The sequence below is a fragment of the Haliotis rufescens genome, unplaced genomic scaffold (genome assembly GCF_023055435.1).
Source record: "Haliotis rufescens isolate VD_foot unplaced genomic scaffold, xgHalRufe1.0.p SCAF_18, whole genome shotgun sequence".
Taxonomy (NCBI): Eukaryota; Metazoa; Mollusca; class Gastropoda; order Lepetellida; family Haliotidae; genus Haliotis; species Haliotis rufescens.
The window spans coordinates 8,940,815-8,959,170 of record NW_025963868.1 but is presented as its reverse complement, the minus strand read 5'-3'; the positions used below and the strand labels follow the sequence as shown (position 1 = coordinate 8,959,170).

The 18,356-nt window shown below is 44.8% G+C and overlaps 1 protein-coding gene across 5 annotated transcripts in view; it reads right to left on the bottom strand.

The window, feature by feature from the left end:
- LOC124121792 (dual specificity tyrosine-phosphorylation-regulated kinase 1A-like) overlaps positions 1-18,356 on the bottom strand; it is a 107,455-nt gene that overhangs the window by 21,548 nt on the left and 67,551 nt on the right. For all 5 annotated transcript variants that reach the window (XM_046484864.2, XM_046484860.2, XM_046484861.2 and 2 more), the window contains exons 3-4: positions 12,036-12,239; positions 3,536-3,683 (exon numbers count right to left, since the gene is read on the bottom strand). In XM_046484864.2, the coding sequence (XP_046340820.2) occupies positions 3,536-3,683; positions 12,036-12,239 (352 nt within the window). The remainder of the gene's footprint in view (positions 1-3,535; positions 3,684-12,035; positions 12,240-18,356) is intronic.

Below are 18,356 nucleotides of genomic sequence, written 5' to 3'. Positions count from 1 at the left end.
TATTAAAAAATACCCATACTGAATAAAAATAAAACATAATTAAAGATTTCAAACATTCATTTTTCCTGTAAATAAACAATAGGATGTATATTCACAGTGAATATACAATAGGATGTATTGAACATTTTGTTTTAAATGAAACATAAAAACAAAAAATATCTCCCACCCCATTTAAAAAATAAAATAAGGATGACAATCTGATAATCACTAAATTGTTTCCTTATGTAAATGAGCCATTGCTGTGTTGATTTGCTGACCTCACTGACCTTGACCTTCAGGCCCTGTGTGGCCAGCCCCAAGATGGCCGTGTACATTTGATTATAACGACAGATTCTAATTCCATCAACTGCACACACACAGACACCGAGAGATATGTTCAAAAGTAAATTTTCTCCTATTTGTATTTCAGTTTTCCCTGGGAAAGAATGCCAGAATAAACACACACTGGATGCAAAAAAGCTGCGTGGAATTTCTCACGCACACAAAGACGTTGTCATGAAATTGCCAGGAGACTCTGATGGTTGCATTTGGACAGCCACTTCCCTGTGACCTGCTGTTTGATATTAGACAGCGTCAACAGGTTGCGTCACCACCGGCAAAGCCAGCAGACAAAACACCAACTGAAGACGGTTCGTGGACGATGTGCTGAGTTCAGTCCCATATTTAGATATGCCACACGGCGGTGGGAGGGTCATGCAGCCATAGAAACTAACAGTTTTAGTCCACTAGTCCTCATAAGGTTGCTGGACCTGGGGTTTATCATAAGGTTGCTGGACCTGGCGTTTATTATAAGGTTGCTGGACCTGGCGTTTATTGTAAGGTTGCTGGACATTGTGTTTATTACAAGGTTGCTGGACCTGGCGTTTATTGTATGGTTGCTGGACCTGGTGTTTATTATAAGGTTGCTGGACATGGCGTTTATTATAAGGTTGCTGGACCTGGCGTTTATTGTAAGGTTGCTGGATATGGCGTTTATTACAAGGTTGCTGGACCTGGCGTTTATTACAAGGTTGCTGGACCTGGCGTTTATTACAAGGTTGCTGGACCTGGCGTTTATTAAAAGGTTGCTGAACCTGGCGTTTATTATAAGGTTTTTGGACCTGGCGTTTATTGTAAGGTTGCTGGACCTGGCGTTTATTGTAAGGTTGCTGGACCTGGCGTTTATTACAAGGTTGCTGGACCTGGCGTTTATTAAAAGGTTGCTGGACCTGGCGTTTATTGTAAGGTTGCTGGACCTGGCGTTTATTACAAGGTTGCTGGACCTGGCGTTTATTGTAAGGTTGCTGGACCTGGCGTTTATTACAAGGTTGCTGGACCTGGCGTTTATTATAAGGTTGCTGGACCTGGCGTTTATTATAAGGTTTTTGGACCTGGCGTTTATTGTAAGGTTGCTGGACCGGGCGTTTATTGTAAGGTTGCTGGACCTGGCGTTTATTATAAGGTTGCTGGACCTGGCGTTTATTGTAAGGTTGCTTGACCGGGCGTTTATTGTAAGGTTGCTGGACCTGGCGTTTATTGTAAGGTTTTTGGACCTGGCGTTTATTATAAGGTTGCTCGACCTGGCGTTTATTGTAAGGTTTTTGGACCAGGCGTTTATTGTAAGGTTGCTGGACCGGGCGTTTATTGTAAGGTTGCTGGACCTGGCGTTTATTATAAGGTTGCTGGACCTGGCGTTTATTGTAAGGTTTTTGGACCTGGCGTTTATTATAAGGTTGCTGGACCTGGCGTTTATTGTAAGGTTTTTGGACCTGGCGTTTATTGTAAGGTTTTTGGACCTGGCGTTTATTGTAAGGTTGCTGGACCGGGCGTTTATTGTAAGGTTGCTGGACCGGGCGTTTATTGTAAGGTTGCTGGACCTGGCGTTTATTGTAAGGTTGCTGGACCTGGCGTTTATTGTAAGGTTTTTGGACCAGGCGTTTATTGTAAGGTTGCTGGACCGGGCGTTTATTGTAAGGTTGCTGGACCTGGCGTTTATTGTAAGGTTTTTGGACCTGGCGTTTATTATAAGGTTGCTGGACCTGGCGTTTATTGTAAGGTTGCTGGACCTGGCGTTTATTGTGAGGTTTTTGGACCTGGCGTTTATTATAAGGTTGCTGGACCTGGCGTTTATTTTAAGGTTTTTGGACCTGGTGTTTATTATAAGGTTGCTGGACCTGGTGCTTATTCAAGGCAAGCATATATTCTAGGATTTACATACCTCTTTCACTGTGCCCCATCAATACCAATGATTCACTTGTGAGTTACGCTTGTTTGTTGTTTAACACTGCACTTAGTAATGTTCCAGCCATATGATGGTGGTATGTAAGTAATCATTTGTTTGTTTATTGTTAAACACCATGCTCAGCAATATTCCAGCTATATGACTGCGGTTTGTAAATATCAAGTCAGGATCAGACAATCCAGTGACTTACATCATGAACCACGCAATTGGGATATGATGACATGCATCAACCAAGTCAGCGAGCCTGACCCCCCGATCCCTTACAAGCATAGTCGCCTGTTACGGCAAGCATGGGTTGCTGAAGACCTATTCTAGATAAGATCTTCATGGGCATCAACAACTTGTATAAATTACTTGCTTTCTTTTGGAATATACAAACTGCAAGTGGCATTTGATTGTCCGTTTATGGGTGTATACCGGTTTTAAAGTTTCTACATCCATAAACGCAAAAGTACTAAAGTCAATTCTTAATAAAATTCAGAATATATCTCTCTTGGTTATTGGAAACTGCTATAACTTTCTCTAATGATTTAGTCAAAACCATGCTTGCAATAATGACAAGGGGAGGTTCCAAAATCTGACTTTATTCCAGACGAATATTCCAGGTCTCTCCAACTAATTGCCTGACATTACGTGAGCCGTCATCATTATTTATCATCTCATAAGTAATATTGTTTGCCTGACCACTGATCTGCCTCTAATGATGACTGGCAGAGACGAATGTTGAGATGTAAGGTTAATGGGATATTAACATGAGTCGATAAGGTCAGGGCAGGGCAGGGCAGTGATCTAGGCCACCAGGTGCTTGGTATGATCAACCCTACAATAACTCGTACATTTTAAGAAAGCACCAAAAATGGCTGACCATGCAATATTTCAGTGGGAGTGTTTCATCAGAAAAGAGCAAAACAGATCTGATATAATTCTGTTCAAAATCAAACCAATGTTCCGCATTTAATAGTAAGCTTGTATGCTTACAAGAGGAAGAGAGAGGAAAGAGAGAGAAGGGAGAAAGAGGAGGGAGGAGGATTAATGCCGCACTTAGCAATATTCCAGCTTTATGACGGCGGCCTGTAAATAATCGAGTCTGGACCAGACAATCCAGTGATTAATGTCATGAGCATCGATCCACGCAATTGGGATCGATGACATGCATCAACCAAGTCAGCGAGCCTGACCACCGATCCCTTTAGTCGCCTTTTACGACAAACATAGTCGCCCTTTACGGCAAGCATGGGTTGCTGAAGACCTTTTCTACCCCGGATCTTCACGTGTTTGTTCCAGAAGAGCCACTGTGATCCTCGGAATACTGACCTATATAGTATTTGTTTTCAGCATCATGCTTGTTCATGAGCTCCAGGAGCTTCACTTCAATCTGGGCTTGGTTCAGGAACGGTTTCTTGTTCTTGATAATTTTTATGGCCACTGCCTCCTGATCCCCATGGTCGTACGCCTTTACCACCTGAAACAAGGGAGGTCACTCTTAGCCATGCTTCTGAAAAAGGGAGGTAAGTCTTAACTCAAAAACAAGGGAGGTCACTCTTAGCCATGCTTCTGAAAAAGGGAGGTAATTCTTAACTCAAAAACAAGGGAGGTTACTCTTAGTCATGTTACTCGGCAATAGAAACTAACATTTTTAGTGTAGTAGTCCTTTTAATGATAACATATAGCAAAACCTTAAAAAATGGTACATTTCTACTTGTCCTTATGATACGTTAACTATTTGGGCAGTTTGGCCAGGACTATAGGACTTGTGCCTATTTCTAACCCTGTTACTAGCAAGCTCCACACAGCGATAGCACATTTTCTGAGCTCCCCACTGTGATAGGCAGCCAGCAAACATCAATGGAGTTGAACTTGAGCTGCCTGACCAGCGTTGGAAAACTAACAGTTTTCGTCCACTAGTCCTTATAATGATAACATATAGCAAAACCCTTAAAAAGGGCAAATTTCTACTGGTCCTTATGATACCTTAACAATTGGGCAGTTTGGTAAGGACTACAGGACTAGCGCCCATTTCTAATGCTGCGATATAAATATTGATCACAGGCTACTAAATACTAAATACATTAAATACAAAAATATCGATTCTTACCTTCCAACTATTGCTTTAATAACTGTTATACCAAACACTAATTACTAGTTAAAAATTAATAGTGAATACGTATGTATTTTTATCGATTGCACCACACTTGACACTGGCAACTGTAAATCCTCAGTGTGCCAGGTATTTGGCCAGCCTGTCTATGAAAAAGATGGCTTACGCACCACCAATGAGAGCACATAGAAGTATCGTGATACGTATCGGCACGTACGGTATCGGTATCATGTCAGAGTCAGCTGTTACGTCCAGCACCCTACTCCAGTAGGATTGAGAGACAGAAATTGCATCATACACACCTCAGACTTAAGACACAAGTCCGATGCCTCAATCTACAGTGATGAGGTGAGGTGAGGTGAAATGGGGTTTAACGTCACGTCCAAGATTATTGCACTTACATAGCGACGTGTATGCACGTGTATGTGTGTGTGTGTGGCTGCTTGTACTTGTCCGGACTGATGCCGATTTATAGTGCTAGCACACTGAGATACCATGCCGCAGTTTAACATGAATACCCCACTCAGACAGTATGCTGACCCTGAGCCGACCAGTCCTGGTTTTTGCCCCTTAATGCCAAGCGCCAGACAGGGTAACAACAAGTACCATCTTTAAATGTCTTTTGGTATGACGCGGCTGGGGATGGAACCCCGGACCTTCTTCTCTATTTTCCTTTTAAGCTGAAACTTCTTTGCAATGGAGAGTGGGCAATAATTTGAGGGTGTCACAGATCTGGAGAAGATTCTCACCCCTAAATCTAGTAAAATGCATACCTGTCTTGTTAATTTGGCCAATAATAAAAAAACAAATAACACACAAAAATCTACTGAAACAATACTATAAAATAAAAAACAGTGGAAAAACCAAAAAACACTCAATTGAGAATGGTTTCCCCCCATACTTTTCTTATCCGTTAACCGATCAATAAAAAAGGACACGCCTATAGTAATGAAATGGTGTAGTGTGCTGTACTGTAAGATCTGATAATTACATTAATTACGGGACCCATATATTTATTCTCTGCGTCCATCATATACATTTGTGAAAATCCCTGCAACTTCAGCTCATAAATACCAGAAATAATTTGTCTATCTTACTGCGACATGCACACCCAGATAACCCTCCTCTCTACACTATCAAGATGATGGCTCCAGCACCGGGCTGACACCACAGTCTGTTGTTAGGGGATAAGTTATCAGTCCTCCAGTCTACACCAATGGCCACTGTTGGAAATAATTTTAAAACCCCAAAAGACAGTCGTTCAGGTGACCCATAGATGTTGCCTGGCCATCTTCAAGTTACCTGCCCGCATTCAGACATAATAAATATTGAAAAATCACAAAAAAAAACAAAAACAAAAAAAGACAACAAATCAACTCTGGATTCATTCGAAATAATGAAAACAATTACTTGAACAATTCAGGAACATTTGGACATTTTGAGGCCAGCAGGTAACTCAGTGTCTTATTTTTTCACAAGCCAGTGTTTCACCAAATTTGGGAGTTGCTGAAACAGGGTGATTATAACTGCCAACAGCATACACTGCATCGCCCACAATCATCCTAGCACCATGGTACACAACTCTTATCACAGCCAGATCAGCATTGCTGCATCATCAACCGACTCCAGCCCACTGATAGCTAAAGTGTTCAAGATTAGATTTCCGAGTTGATATTAATGTTTTTGTTTAACATATGAAATTGCACACATATTTATAATATTTTACAAGCAAATTCCAAAAGATGCTGATAACCTAGATCACAGACAATTTTAACAAAGCATCTCTGGTCTGTTGAAGTCAACAACATTCCTGTGATAATTGCTATGGCTGTTTTCTCTCTTAAGTACAATACACCTTCTACCTTTATTTCAAAAGTTTTTAAGACGAAAAACCCACAAACCATAAACATTTTTAAGAATACAAAACCAATCCACTCACTCTTCATTTCAAACATTACAATAGTGAGTGAGCTTGGTTTTATGCCGCTAGTATAAATATTCCAGCAATATCACGCCGGGGGACACCAGAAATGGGCTTGACACATTGTACCCCTGTCGGGAATCAAACCCAGGTCTTCGGCATGACGAGCGAACGCTTTAATCACTTGGCTACCTGACCGCCCCAAAAGACTAAAATGAAAATAATCATTTACCTCGGGTTCCATTATAGTGCACGTGAGGGGGCCTCATGAGGACACTAATCTGGATTGAGGGCAGCCCTGGACACATCCAGGGGTAGAAACTAACAGTTTTTGTCCACTAGTCCTTATAATAATAACATATAATAGCAAAACCCTTAAAATGGGCCAATTTCTACTAGTCCTGAGGATACCTCTACTATTGGGCAGTTTGGCAAGGACTACAGGAATAGTGCCAATTTCTAATGCTGTCATCTACACTATTCCTATTTTTTCAAAAGTGTTTTGGGGCATATTTCTTTCGTCTTTCCACGATACCACAAAAATGATACTCAATCTTATAATATGTCAAGTGTATATTCATACAGAATGAACTATCTGACTATTCCTATCACAAGTTGAGTAGTATGTTATGGTGAAAAACCTAGTAGCCCCGCTGAGTGTAGTGTTAAACAGCAAACAAACAAATACTTCACCGCTTTTTCTTCCAGCGAATAAAACTGAATATGAAGGCATTTAGAATGCTCTTTGGCCTTCTTTTCAATTTGGTTAACAGATCCTGACAAAAAATACAGAGAAAAAAAAAAAAATTAACCAACTTAAAGAGAAGAAGAAAAGTCCATGTTCACAAATAGCAGTTTACATGTGTCCCCCTGGGCAACCTCCCACGACCTAGAAACTGTTGCCACCTGGCTGATGCTATTTTAGTTCCCCTGGATGCATTCATCACCATTGCCTACAAACACCTACAAGCCCAAGTTGGTCTCCATGAAAACAGGAACAACTGAAGCAGGTTGTCATGACACTACTTTGCTTAAATGTGGAGAAGGCCGACTTAATAGTCATCAGCCAGCGGATACGCTTGTCATATCTCACAGGACGCCATGATATACGGCATTAATGCCACGCAATTTGAAAAAAGACAACGTGATGTAAGAAACCCCTCTGAAGCTCTTTCCCAATATCCAGTTGGTAATTACTTACATAACTAGTGGTTAGGGATACAGCTAGTTGTCTCCCTTGCCTTGTACCTCATTACCAGAAGGCAGGCTATCGGGGAGATTTAGTTGCCTTATTGCTTGCCGCTTATACTGGTCATGAAATTCTACTAGCCTGACTGGATTGACGGGCTGGTGACATGTTCGACACCAGTGTCCTGTAACTTGGTCTCGTCGCCATATGGCTGGAATTATGCCGCTGCAACGTTCAATTTGAACTCACTCACTGTAACCAACAGGTATCTCCTTCCTCACCAGTGTTTCCTCTATCCATGTCCCAGCCCTCCTCTCCTCATCCCACTGCCATCACATAAACCTGTTACCCAGCTCCAGAGACCCCCAGTCCAATTCCTCCAACCAGCCCCACCCTCCTTCCCAAGTTGACTCCGTCCCTTCTCTCCATGAACTACTACATACTGCCTGTTATAACATGATGCCTGTCACCGCACGCTTGGGCCTCCTACCCTACCCCACCAAAGCCTAAGCCTCAGCCTCAATCAGCAACCCAGCACACACCCATCTATAACCACACCAGCCAGCCCCGCTCTCCCCATCAACAAGTTGACTCGTCTCTACCCTCCTCCCATGACCCAGTAGCCTATTCCCGCCATCACACCCATCCCCCATCTATAACCACACCAGCCCCGCCCTCCCCATCCACAAGTTGACTGGTCTCTACCCTCCTCCCATGACCCAGTAGCCTATTCCCGCCATCACACCCATCCCCCATCTATAACCACACCAGCCCCGCCCTCCCCATCCACAAGTTGACTCGTCTCTACCCTCCTCCCATGACCCAGTAGCCTATGCCCGCCATCACACCCATCCCCCATCTATAACCACACCAGCCCCGCCCTCCCCATCCACAAGTTGACTCGTCTCTACCCTCCTCGCATGACCCAGTAGCCTATGCCCTGCCATCCCCCATCTATAACCACACCAGCCCCGCCCTCCCCATCTACAAGTTGACTCTTCTCTACCCTCCTCCCATGACCCAGTAGCCTATGCCCTGCCATCCCACCCATCCCCCATCTATAACCACACCAGCCCCGCCCTCCCCATCCACAAGTTGACTCGTCTCTACCCTCCTCCCATGACCCAGTAGCCTATTCCCGCCATCACACCCATCCCCCATCTATAACCACACCAGCCCCGCCCTCCCCATCCACAAGTTGACTGGTCTCTACCCTCCTCCCATGACCCAGTAGCCTATTCCCGCCATCACACCCATCCCCCATCTATAACCACACCAGCCCCGCCCTCCCCATCCACAAGTTGACTCGTCTCTACCCTCCTCGCATGACCCAGTAGCCTATGCCCTGCCATCCCCCATCTATAACCACACCAGCCCCGCCCTCCCCATCTACAAGTTGACTCTTCTCTACCCTCCTCCCATGACCCAGTAGCCTATGCCCTGCCATCCCACCCATCCCCCATCTATAACCACACCAGCCCCGCCCTCCCCATCCACAAGTTGACTCGTCTCTACCCTCCTCCCATGACCCAGTAGCCTATGCCCCGCCCTCCCACCCATCCCCCATCTATAACCACACTAGCCCTGCCCTCCCCATCCACAAGTTGACTCGTCTCCACCCTCCTCCCATGACCCAGTAGCCTATGCCCCGCCCTCCCCATCCACAAGTTGACTCGTCTCTACCCTCCTCCCATGACCCAGTAGCCTATTCCCGCCCTCCCACCCATCCCCCATCTATAACCACACCAGCCCTGCCCTCCCCATCCACAAGTTGACTCGTCTCCACCCTCCTCCCATGACCCAGTAGCCTATGCCCCGCCCTCCCACCCATCCCCCATCTATAACCACACCAGCCCTGCCCTCCCCATCCACAAGTTGACTCGTCTCCACCCTCCTCCCATGACCCAGTAGCCTACTCCTCTGCTATTGATCCTGGCTCAGGATGACCCACATCTGCTGCTGCTGCTGCTGCCTCACTCACAAGCACCTGCCTCATCGGCTCTTCGCCAGCGCCCTCCCACTCACTCCTGACTGCTGTCAGATCCCTGCCCTCCCGTCCTACTCAAACGAACAGTACACAGAGAGTACGGTGATGACTATGCTCCATGTATCCACTACTGGCATTACAACCAATACCCTATTCGACAAAATAAGCACCCAATAATACAGTATTCTTAATTTAAGTGGGTCCTGGGGATTGCTTCTATAGAACTTGAATCTCAGAGACTCCTAAATCTTTCATTTCTAACATCAGGTCTATGACTGCGACACTAGAATCATGTGCTAATTTCAACAAGAGGCTAAAATCATGTAAAATCTATTCACAGAGTGGAATATTGGTGTGAACATCACTGTTGGTTCGGGTTGGCTTTCTTCAGTGTTACAAACTAAGCGGGTTGTGGAGTCTTTGTAGTTTGGTGTTGTATTGAATCAAGGGACTCCGAAACGTTCAGTCCTCAACATTAGAGTTATGACAAGGACGCTCATGCTGAAATCTGTACACTGCCATTAGTCTAACAGTGGGCAACAGTCATAGACCAGTCCGTTTTTATGTCACTCGATCCAGTCCAGTGACTGTCTGAATCACAGAATAGTTAGTCATGGCGTGAATCAGAAACCACTGTCCTGCAATTCACAGCTTGTCATGTACCAGCCATTTTCACCAGTTTATCTTCACCTGCTCGGAGGCCCAGAGATAATTCTAGGGTGGGGCCACATTTTCAAATACAATGGGGCATTTTAACATTTTCCTGTATGGGCAAGTGTGGGTATGTCTCTGGAATATTTGAAATTTTCACATAAAGAGCCCATGTCAGAAAATTCCAAGAGTAAACTCTGGACGTCTGCAGCTTGTGGTAAACATACCCAAAATAGGAATTTAAAAAATCACAATTCATGATATTCAGAAGGTGGATATATTAATTGGGTTGTTACATTTTTCTTTGGGTAACCAATATTTTTTCACTCATCTGTTCATCATTCTATTGGGTTTTTCCCAAAATTACTGAACATTTTAATATTTTAAAAATTGAAATAATGTTTAGATGTACAGTGTATATAACTGTTCTAAATATATGTATGGGCTGGACTTGGAAAGTAAATTAGCTTGTAATTGTGTTTCAGAAATTAGCTCCTTTGTACTCATGTATTTTACGCAAACACGCTGCCCGTCTGTAGCTCTGTTGTTATTGTTAATCGCCTAGACGACAGATGATCCCCTTTCTATATTAGTCACACAAGATTTACAAGACAATGGCTGTCGGGCTTTCATAAAAGACACCAGTTGCAGCGTCAGTGAGTGAGTTGGGTTTAACACCGCTTTTAACAGTATGACAGTTATATTGCGGCGTGTCAGCTTAATGTGGGAGGAAAGCCCGAAGTGATGCACGTTTACCACTTCGGTGAAACCCAAGAGCATGGGTATGGTGCTGACAAAGCTAGAAACATAATCGGGGCAAACCGGGATTCGAACCCACCATCATAGGTTTCTGGCTTAGACGACTGGGCCACCCGTGCCCCCTGCAGTGTTAGAAATTGGCACTAGTCCTGTAGTCCTTGCCAAACTGCCCAATAGTTAAGGTATCATAAGGATTAGTAGAAATTTGCCATTTTTAAGTGTTTTGCTATATGTTATCATTATAAGGACTAGTTGACTACAAATGTTAGTTTCTACCGCAGCAGTTGGGTAATGGAGTCTTGTAAAATATTTTATCACCACCTAACGCTGAACGCACACAGATTGACTAGTTATGAACGCTGAACAATGACTCGAGATCCATCCTCCATGTGTCTTTGCAACGTGCAGTGTGCAGCGACACTGGTAATGATTTCTTCCTTTCAACATAACTGGCTGTTATTACACAAGAGGAACTTGTTGATTGGCTGGTGGTCACATGACTCACAACACAATGGCGCTACTTCATTCACACCGACCTGTGAATCAGGCTGTGGCCACACTACCCAGCATGCCTCACTGAATAATTCACGCAGTATGCTCTTGTAGGTTGCAGTGCCAGTGGTTGTTGCTTAGGAGAGGGAATTGGGTTTGTCGTCGTGTTCAAGATTATTGACTACATGGTGAGTGTGTGTGGTGTGTGTGCGGTGTGTGTGCGGTGTGTGTGAGAGTCTGCAGGCTTATAACTTAACTCTAGCCTGCTAGCCAAGGGCTAGTACATATTCCTGCGGTCTAGAACAAATTTCCCGTTTGTTTTAACATTACAAGGGCATTAATCTTCACTGGGGTTTGTAAAGCTTTTCAGGTTAGTTTTACCACTGGCATGTGTTAGTGTGTGTTTGTGTGTGAGTGTTAATGTGTGTGTGTGAGTGTTAATGTGTGAGTGTTAGTGTGTTAGTGTGTGTGTGTGTGCTAAGTGTTAATGTGAAGAAATCTCCCAAACCCAGTAATACGAATTCAAACACTGGCCCTATGGATCCTGGCATGTCAAAGGGAAGCAACTCCGCAGCTACTTTGTACCATGGTCTTTCATCTCCTATCACCCAACAATCAACTTTCATTTCTTTGTACTTATTGTTCTGGTCAACAAATTGAGTCTTTTCTACAATTAAAAGAATGAACAAACATATTTCACCCATCACAACAACTCACCTGACCAAATGAGCCCTTTCCTATTAAAGAATCTATTTCGTATCTGTCAAGCCACTTTTCGCCAGGGTTCACAATATAGTCGTGGTTTTGGTCATCGTATCCGTCGTTGTACACATGCGCATTGACCTTGCCCTTCTTGTTCCCACTCTCGTCGCCAGTGCCGGACATACCCTGTGCACGCCGCTTCTTTTTGGCATAGTAGACCTGTGAAGGGAGACAACTCAGTTAGCACACACAAAAACACTTTATTCTAAACCAGTTCTCGGGCAATTTCTTAGTCTGTCATACAGACCCTGATTCAAATGTACAATGTTTGGCAAGTCTAGATTACTGCAGTATCTGAAAATGAAGAGAGTCTCTTGGTTCCTTTTTATCATATTTGTATTAAGATAATTTAACAACTGTTTTTTTCTCTGTAAGATATGTACATTTCAGAGACTAGATGTTAGTCCAGCAATTTTTTTCATTAAACAGTGGTGTGGCAGGTGTTTTCTTGTGTGCGCGTTTTTAAAGTTTGAAAATGTGTGCTACAAGTGATTAGTAGGGCTGTGTATTGGCAAAATATTTGAATTCCAATATGTGATAAGGTATCTTTATTGCGCTCGCCAGTGTTCAACAGTCATTTGACACTTTTCTACAAAAATTGGGGTGATTTGGGTTTAACGTTGCTTTCAACAGTATTCCAGTGACATCACAGTGTGTCTGCTTACTGCTGGAGGAAAGCCCGAAGTGATGCAGGTCTCAGATGTTTACAAATTTGTTGAAACTCATGAGCACTGGAATGGTGCTGACAACCTTGAAACATTAACGAGCAAACCAGGATTCGAGCCCAAAGTCATAGGTTCCTGGCAGGCCTAAGGGACACCACTCTGCTCACCAAGAGCAATATTTCAGCAATATCCACACAGGGGACACCTGGAAAGGTCTTCATACATTTAACCTTTTTTTTTACATTTTTACAGCCCCTTCCAGTGATTAATATTATGAGCATCGATCCACGCAATTGGGATCGATGACATGTATCAAACAAGTCAGCAAGCCTGACCACCCAATCCCGTTAGTTGCCTTTTACGACAAGCATAGTCGCCTTTTACGGCAAGCATGGGTTGCTGAAGACCTATTTTACCCCAGATCTTCACGGGTCTGCAGTGATTGACATCATGAGCATTGATCAACGCAATTTGGATACGATGACACATCAACTAGGTCCTTGAGCCTGACCACCCGATCCCTTTAGTTGCCTCTTACGACAAGCAGGGGTAGTTGAAGACCAATTCTAACCCTGATCTTCACCAGGTACAATTATGTCAGGGTTAGAAATTGGCACTTGTCCTATATTCCTTGCCAAACTGCCCAATAGTTAAGGTATCATAAGGACTAGTAGATATTTGCCATTTTTAAGGGTTTTGCTATATGTTATCCTTGTAAGGACTAGTGGACCAAAACGTTAGTTTCTACCACTGTATGTGAGCTCAGGTGATCAACACGGGTTTGCCTGCATATTATAGTTGGGAGAACACAGCCAACCCGAATAGCCTCCCTTCCATTGTTTCAGTGACCGGGACGAAACAGCCCGACAAGAACCATAAACACTTGCCACGATCAACAACCAATCCCATCAGGACCCAGCTGATCAAACCCAAAACTAATTATGCTAATTGACGACATAATCATTATAATTAACCAAGGTCAAGGTCACAGCCAGCCAATCAGGACACAGCTGATTTCGGTTCTGCGGAATGAATGAGCCAACTCTAGCCACATAGCAACAGTGGAGAATTGCATGCATAAGCCTCCTTGCAGGCCTAGGAAGCTGCATCACTTCCTGAATGCGTTCTACCATTGAGGCAGATGGCCATTGAGACTGTCCGTCCCACATGTGAAAGCCCCATTCACAAGTAGTTGCCATTCACACATGGGGGACAGACAGCGTGCATTGCCAGAACGTCCGATGCCGCCAAAAATCAATATGCCAAACTACTGCACGAGTTTTATAATGAGTACCCTGTTATAGCGCCATGTTTTGGGTTACATAACTTAGTAATTACATGAAGACAATACGTTATAATGAGGAGTGTGGGGGTCATCGGAGTCTGAGTATTGGGTGAGACGGTGCTAGGTGCTCAGAGGGTTGTGAGGGGGTGGCACTTGAGGATGTTGTTTAACGATGCACTGAGTAATACTCCAGCTATACCATCGCTGCTTGTACATAATAATGTCTGGCCCCGACAAACCAGTCGTTGATATTATGGTTTGGTTTTGGTTTGGTTTGTTGTTTAACGCCGCACTCAGCAATATTCCAGCCATATGACGGCGGTCTGTAAATAATCGAGTCTGGACCAGACAATCCAGTGATTGATATCATGACCATCGATCCACGCAATTGGGATCGATGACATGCATCAAGTCAGCGAGCCTGACCACCTGATCCCATTAGTCGCCTGGTATGACAAGCAGAGTCACCTTTTACAGCAAGCATGGGTTGCTGAAGACCTATTCTACCCTGGAATCTTTACGGGTCCGTTTATATTATGAGTGAGCGAATATGGTTCTATATCACAACAGGGGACACCAGAAATGGGCTTCACACATTGTACCCATGTGGGGAATCGAACCCAGATCTTTAACCACACATTAACCACAAGGCTACACCACCGCCCCGTTGATATTATCAGCAGCATTCTTTACTATTGGGATACGATGGCACCCAATCAACCAAGCCTGATCCAGTTAGTTGCCTTGTACAGTATTTTAGTCAAAACATCAGTATAAAATCAGAATAAAAGGAGAGGAAGCCCACAGTGACAAAATGATTTGAAAACTCCATGATCCCTGGAATGTTATGTGCAGGTCAAAGATGAACTATCTGGGTTGGTTTGCTTGGTTTGTTGTTAAACGCCGCACTCAGCACTATTCCAGCTATATGACAGCGGTGTGTAAATAATATAGTCTGGACTAGACAATCCAGTGATTGACATCATGAGCATCAATGGACACAATTGGGATATGGCAAACATAGGTTGCTGAAGATCTTTCTAAAGCATTGATATTGCACAGTAAAGAGGCAAGAGTATACCGGTACTCAAAACATATATCTGGAAATTCTGTTCCTGAGAGTGCAATTTACAGAAAGTTGGTCAACAAAACAATAAAAAACATCTTAGAAAGGGCCTCAACGATTTGACCTTGCTTGTCCACAATGACACATAAATGTGACCTTGAGTGAAACGCCATACAGGAACGTTGAAAACAGTCTGCCTGTGTCAAATCTGCGTAGTCACTGAAGTTTGGAAAAGCAGGAACACAAATGTATTGTTGCTACCCCAGAATATCCTGTATAGCCTGGCTGGTATGATACGAGTCTGGCAAAATGCCTGGAATTCTGCTGGTGCCACTAGGCCAAGTGAGTGCAGCACTAGCAGCAGTAAGCTGAACACTGATACACCAGAACCAGCCACCAGCAGTCTGGCCTCCATGGCTGAAGTACTTCTCCGGCCCCACAACCTCCATGGCTGAGGTACTTCTCCGGCCCCACAACCTCCATGGCTGAAGTACTTCTCCGGCCCCACAACCTCCATGGTTCAAGTACTTCTCTGGCCCCACAACCTCCATGGCTGAAGTACTTCTCCGTGCCCCACAACCTCCATGGTTAAAGTACTTCTCCGGCCCCACAACCTCCATGGCTGAAGTACTTCTCCGGCCCCACAACCTCCATGGCTAAAGTACTTCTCCTGCTCCACAACCTCCATGGCTAAAGTTCTTCTCCTGCTCCACAACCTCCATGGCTGAAGTACTTCTCCGGCCCCACAACCTCCATGGCTTAAGTACTTCTCCGGCCCCACAACCTCCATGGCATAAGTACTTCTCCAGCCCCACAACCTCCATGGCTAAAGTACTTCTCCGGCCCCACAACCTCCATGGCTGAAGTACTTCTCCGGCCCCACAACCTCCATGGCTGAAGTACTTCTCCGGCCCCACAACCTCCATGGCTAAAGTACTTCTCCGGCCCCACAACCTCCATGGCTAAAGTACTTCTCCATGCCCCACAACCTCCATGGCTGAAGTACTTCTCCGGCCCCACAACCTCCATGGCTGAAGTACTTCTCCGGCCCCACAACCTCCATGGCTAAAGTACTTCTCCTGCTCCACAACCTCCATGGCTGAAGTACTTCTCCGGCCCCACAACCTCCATGGCTAAAGTACTTCTCCGGCCCCACAACCTCCATGGCTAAAGTACTTCTCCATGCCCCACAACCTCCATGGCTGAAGTACTTCTCCGGCCCCACAACCTCCATGGCTGAAGTACTTCTCCGGCCCCACAACCTCCATGGCTAAAGTACTTCTCCTGCTCCACAACCTCGATGGCTAAAGTACTTCTCCGGCCCCACAACCTCCATGGCTAAAGTACTTCTCCTGCTCCACAACCTCCATGGCTAAAGTACTTCTCCAGCCCCACAACCTCCATGGCTAAAGTAGTATTTTCAGAGTTTGATCATCCGTGTTCAGCATAAAAGTGGAAGGATCCCTGTCATACCATCATACTGTCATACCATCATACTGTCAAAAGGTACGAATATTGAGAGATTCAAATACCAGAACACTTGACCTTGCAGGGATTGATCTCGACCTGCACAGAGGCTGCAGTTAATACCAGCACAAATTTCCAAATTGGAACTTCCCAGTTCATGGTGTTATAGTTATAGCCAATGTTATCGCCTTGAACTTCCCAGTTCATGTTGTTTTAGTTATAGCCAATGTTATCGCCTTGTACAGGTGACTTGTATTTTACTAATATTTTGCATTGAAAGCAAAATTAAAATACCTCCAAATTGATGAAAATAGGAACTGTAAATCAGTCTACAAGCCCCAAATTGGCACTGGCATCAAGTACATTGCATGTTATATTTCACGAGCTGATCCTAGTAGAACAAAAAAAGGTTTAATAGACTCCTGCTTGGGACTAGTGGTGAAGGGTGCTGATTGCTTGGCATGGAACCCTAGATAGTCATGCCCAGTGTGCCACCCCTATGGCTCTGGCCGCAGCCTCTCCCCCGTCTACGGTTGAGTTGTGTGAAGGAGGAAGTGGGCCCACAGACTGGCTGGGCACATTCACCACTTTCTGCACGCAGAGATGGGCAGCAGCACCGTGGCTCTTCAGGACAGACACTTCCGGGAGCCTGGCCAGCTCATCAACACGATATTTTGGTCCACATTCTCGGATAAACATCAGACAAGGGGAGGCAACTGGGTATTGACGTCATTGAGGGATTCCCTACCTGGTGAGTCAGCAGTGTACATTGTGATGGGGAAAAGTTGGATAAGGGATGTGTGTGTGTGCCTGGTTGTATAAGGGATGTGTGTGTGTCTGTGTGTGCCTGGTTGTATAAGGGATGTCTGTGTGTGCCTGGTTGTATAAGGGATGTCTGTGTGTGTGCCTGGTTGTATAAGGGATGTATGTGTGTCTGTGTGTGCCTGGTTGTATAAGGGATGTCTGTGTGTGCCTGGTTGTATAAGGGATGTCTGTGTGTCTGTCTGTGTGTGTCTGGTTGTATAAGGGATGTCTGTGTGTGTGTGCCTGGTTGTATAAGGGATGTATGTGTGTGTGTGCCTGGTTGTATAAGGGATGTCTGTGTGTATGTGTGTGCCTGGTTGTATAAGGGATGTCTGTGTGTGCCTGGTTGTATAAGGGATGTCTGTCTGTGTGTGCCTGGTTGTATAAGGGATGTCTGTGTGTGTGCCTGGTTGTATAAGGGATGTCTGTGTGTGTGTGCCTGGTTGTATAAGGGATGTATGTGTGTGTGTGTGCCTGGTTGTATAAGGGATGTCTGTGTGTGTGTGCCTGGTTGTATAAGGGATGTCTGTGTGTGTGTGCCTGGTTGTATAAGGGATGTCTGTGTGTGTGTGCCTGGTTGTATAAGGGATGTTGAGATTGTGATAGGATGGGTTGTGTAAGATGAGGTTGTTGGGATTGCGTTGTGTCAGGGTTGTGAGGTGAGGTGAGGTGAGGTGAGGTGAGGTGAGGTGAGGTGAGGTGAGGTGAAATGGGGTTTAACGTCGCGTCCAAGATTATTACACTTATATAGCGACGTGCATGCACATGTATCTGTGTGTGTGGCTGCTTGTACTAGTCCAGACTGATGCCGATTTATAGTGCTAGCTCACTTAGATACCATGCCGCAGTTTAACATGAATACCCCACTCAGACACAGTATACTGACTCCGAGCCGAGCTCATTGTTTTAGCCCCTTAATGCCGAGCACCAGACAGGGTAACAATAGGTACCATCTCTTGGTATGACACGTCCAGGGATCGAACCCCGAG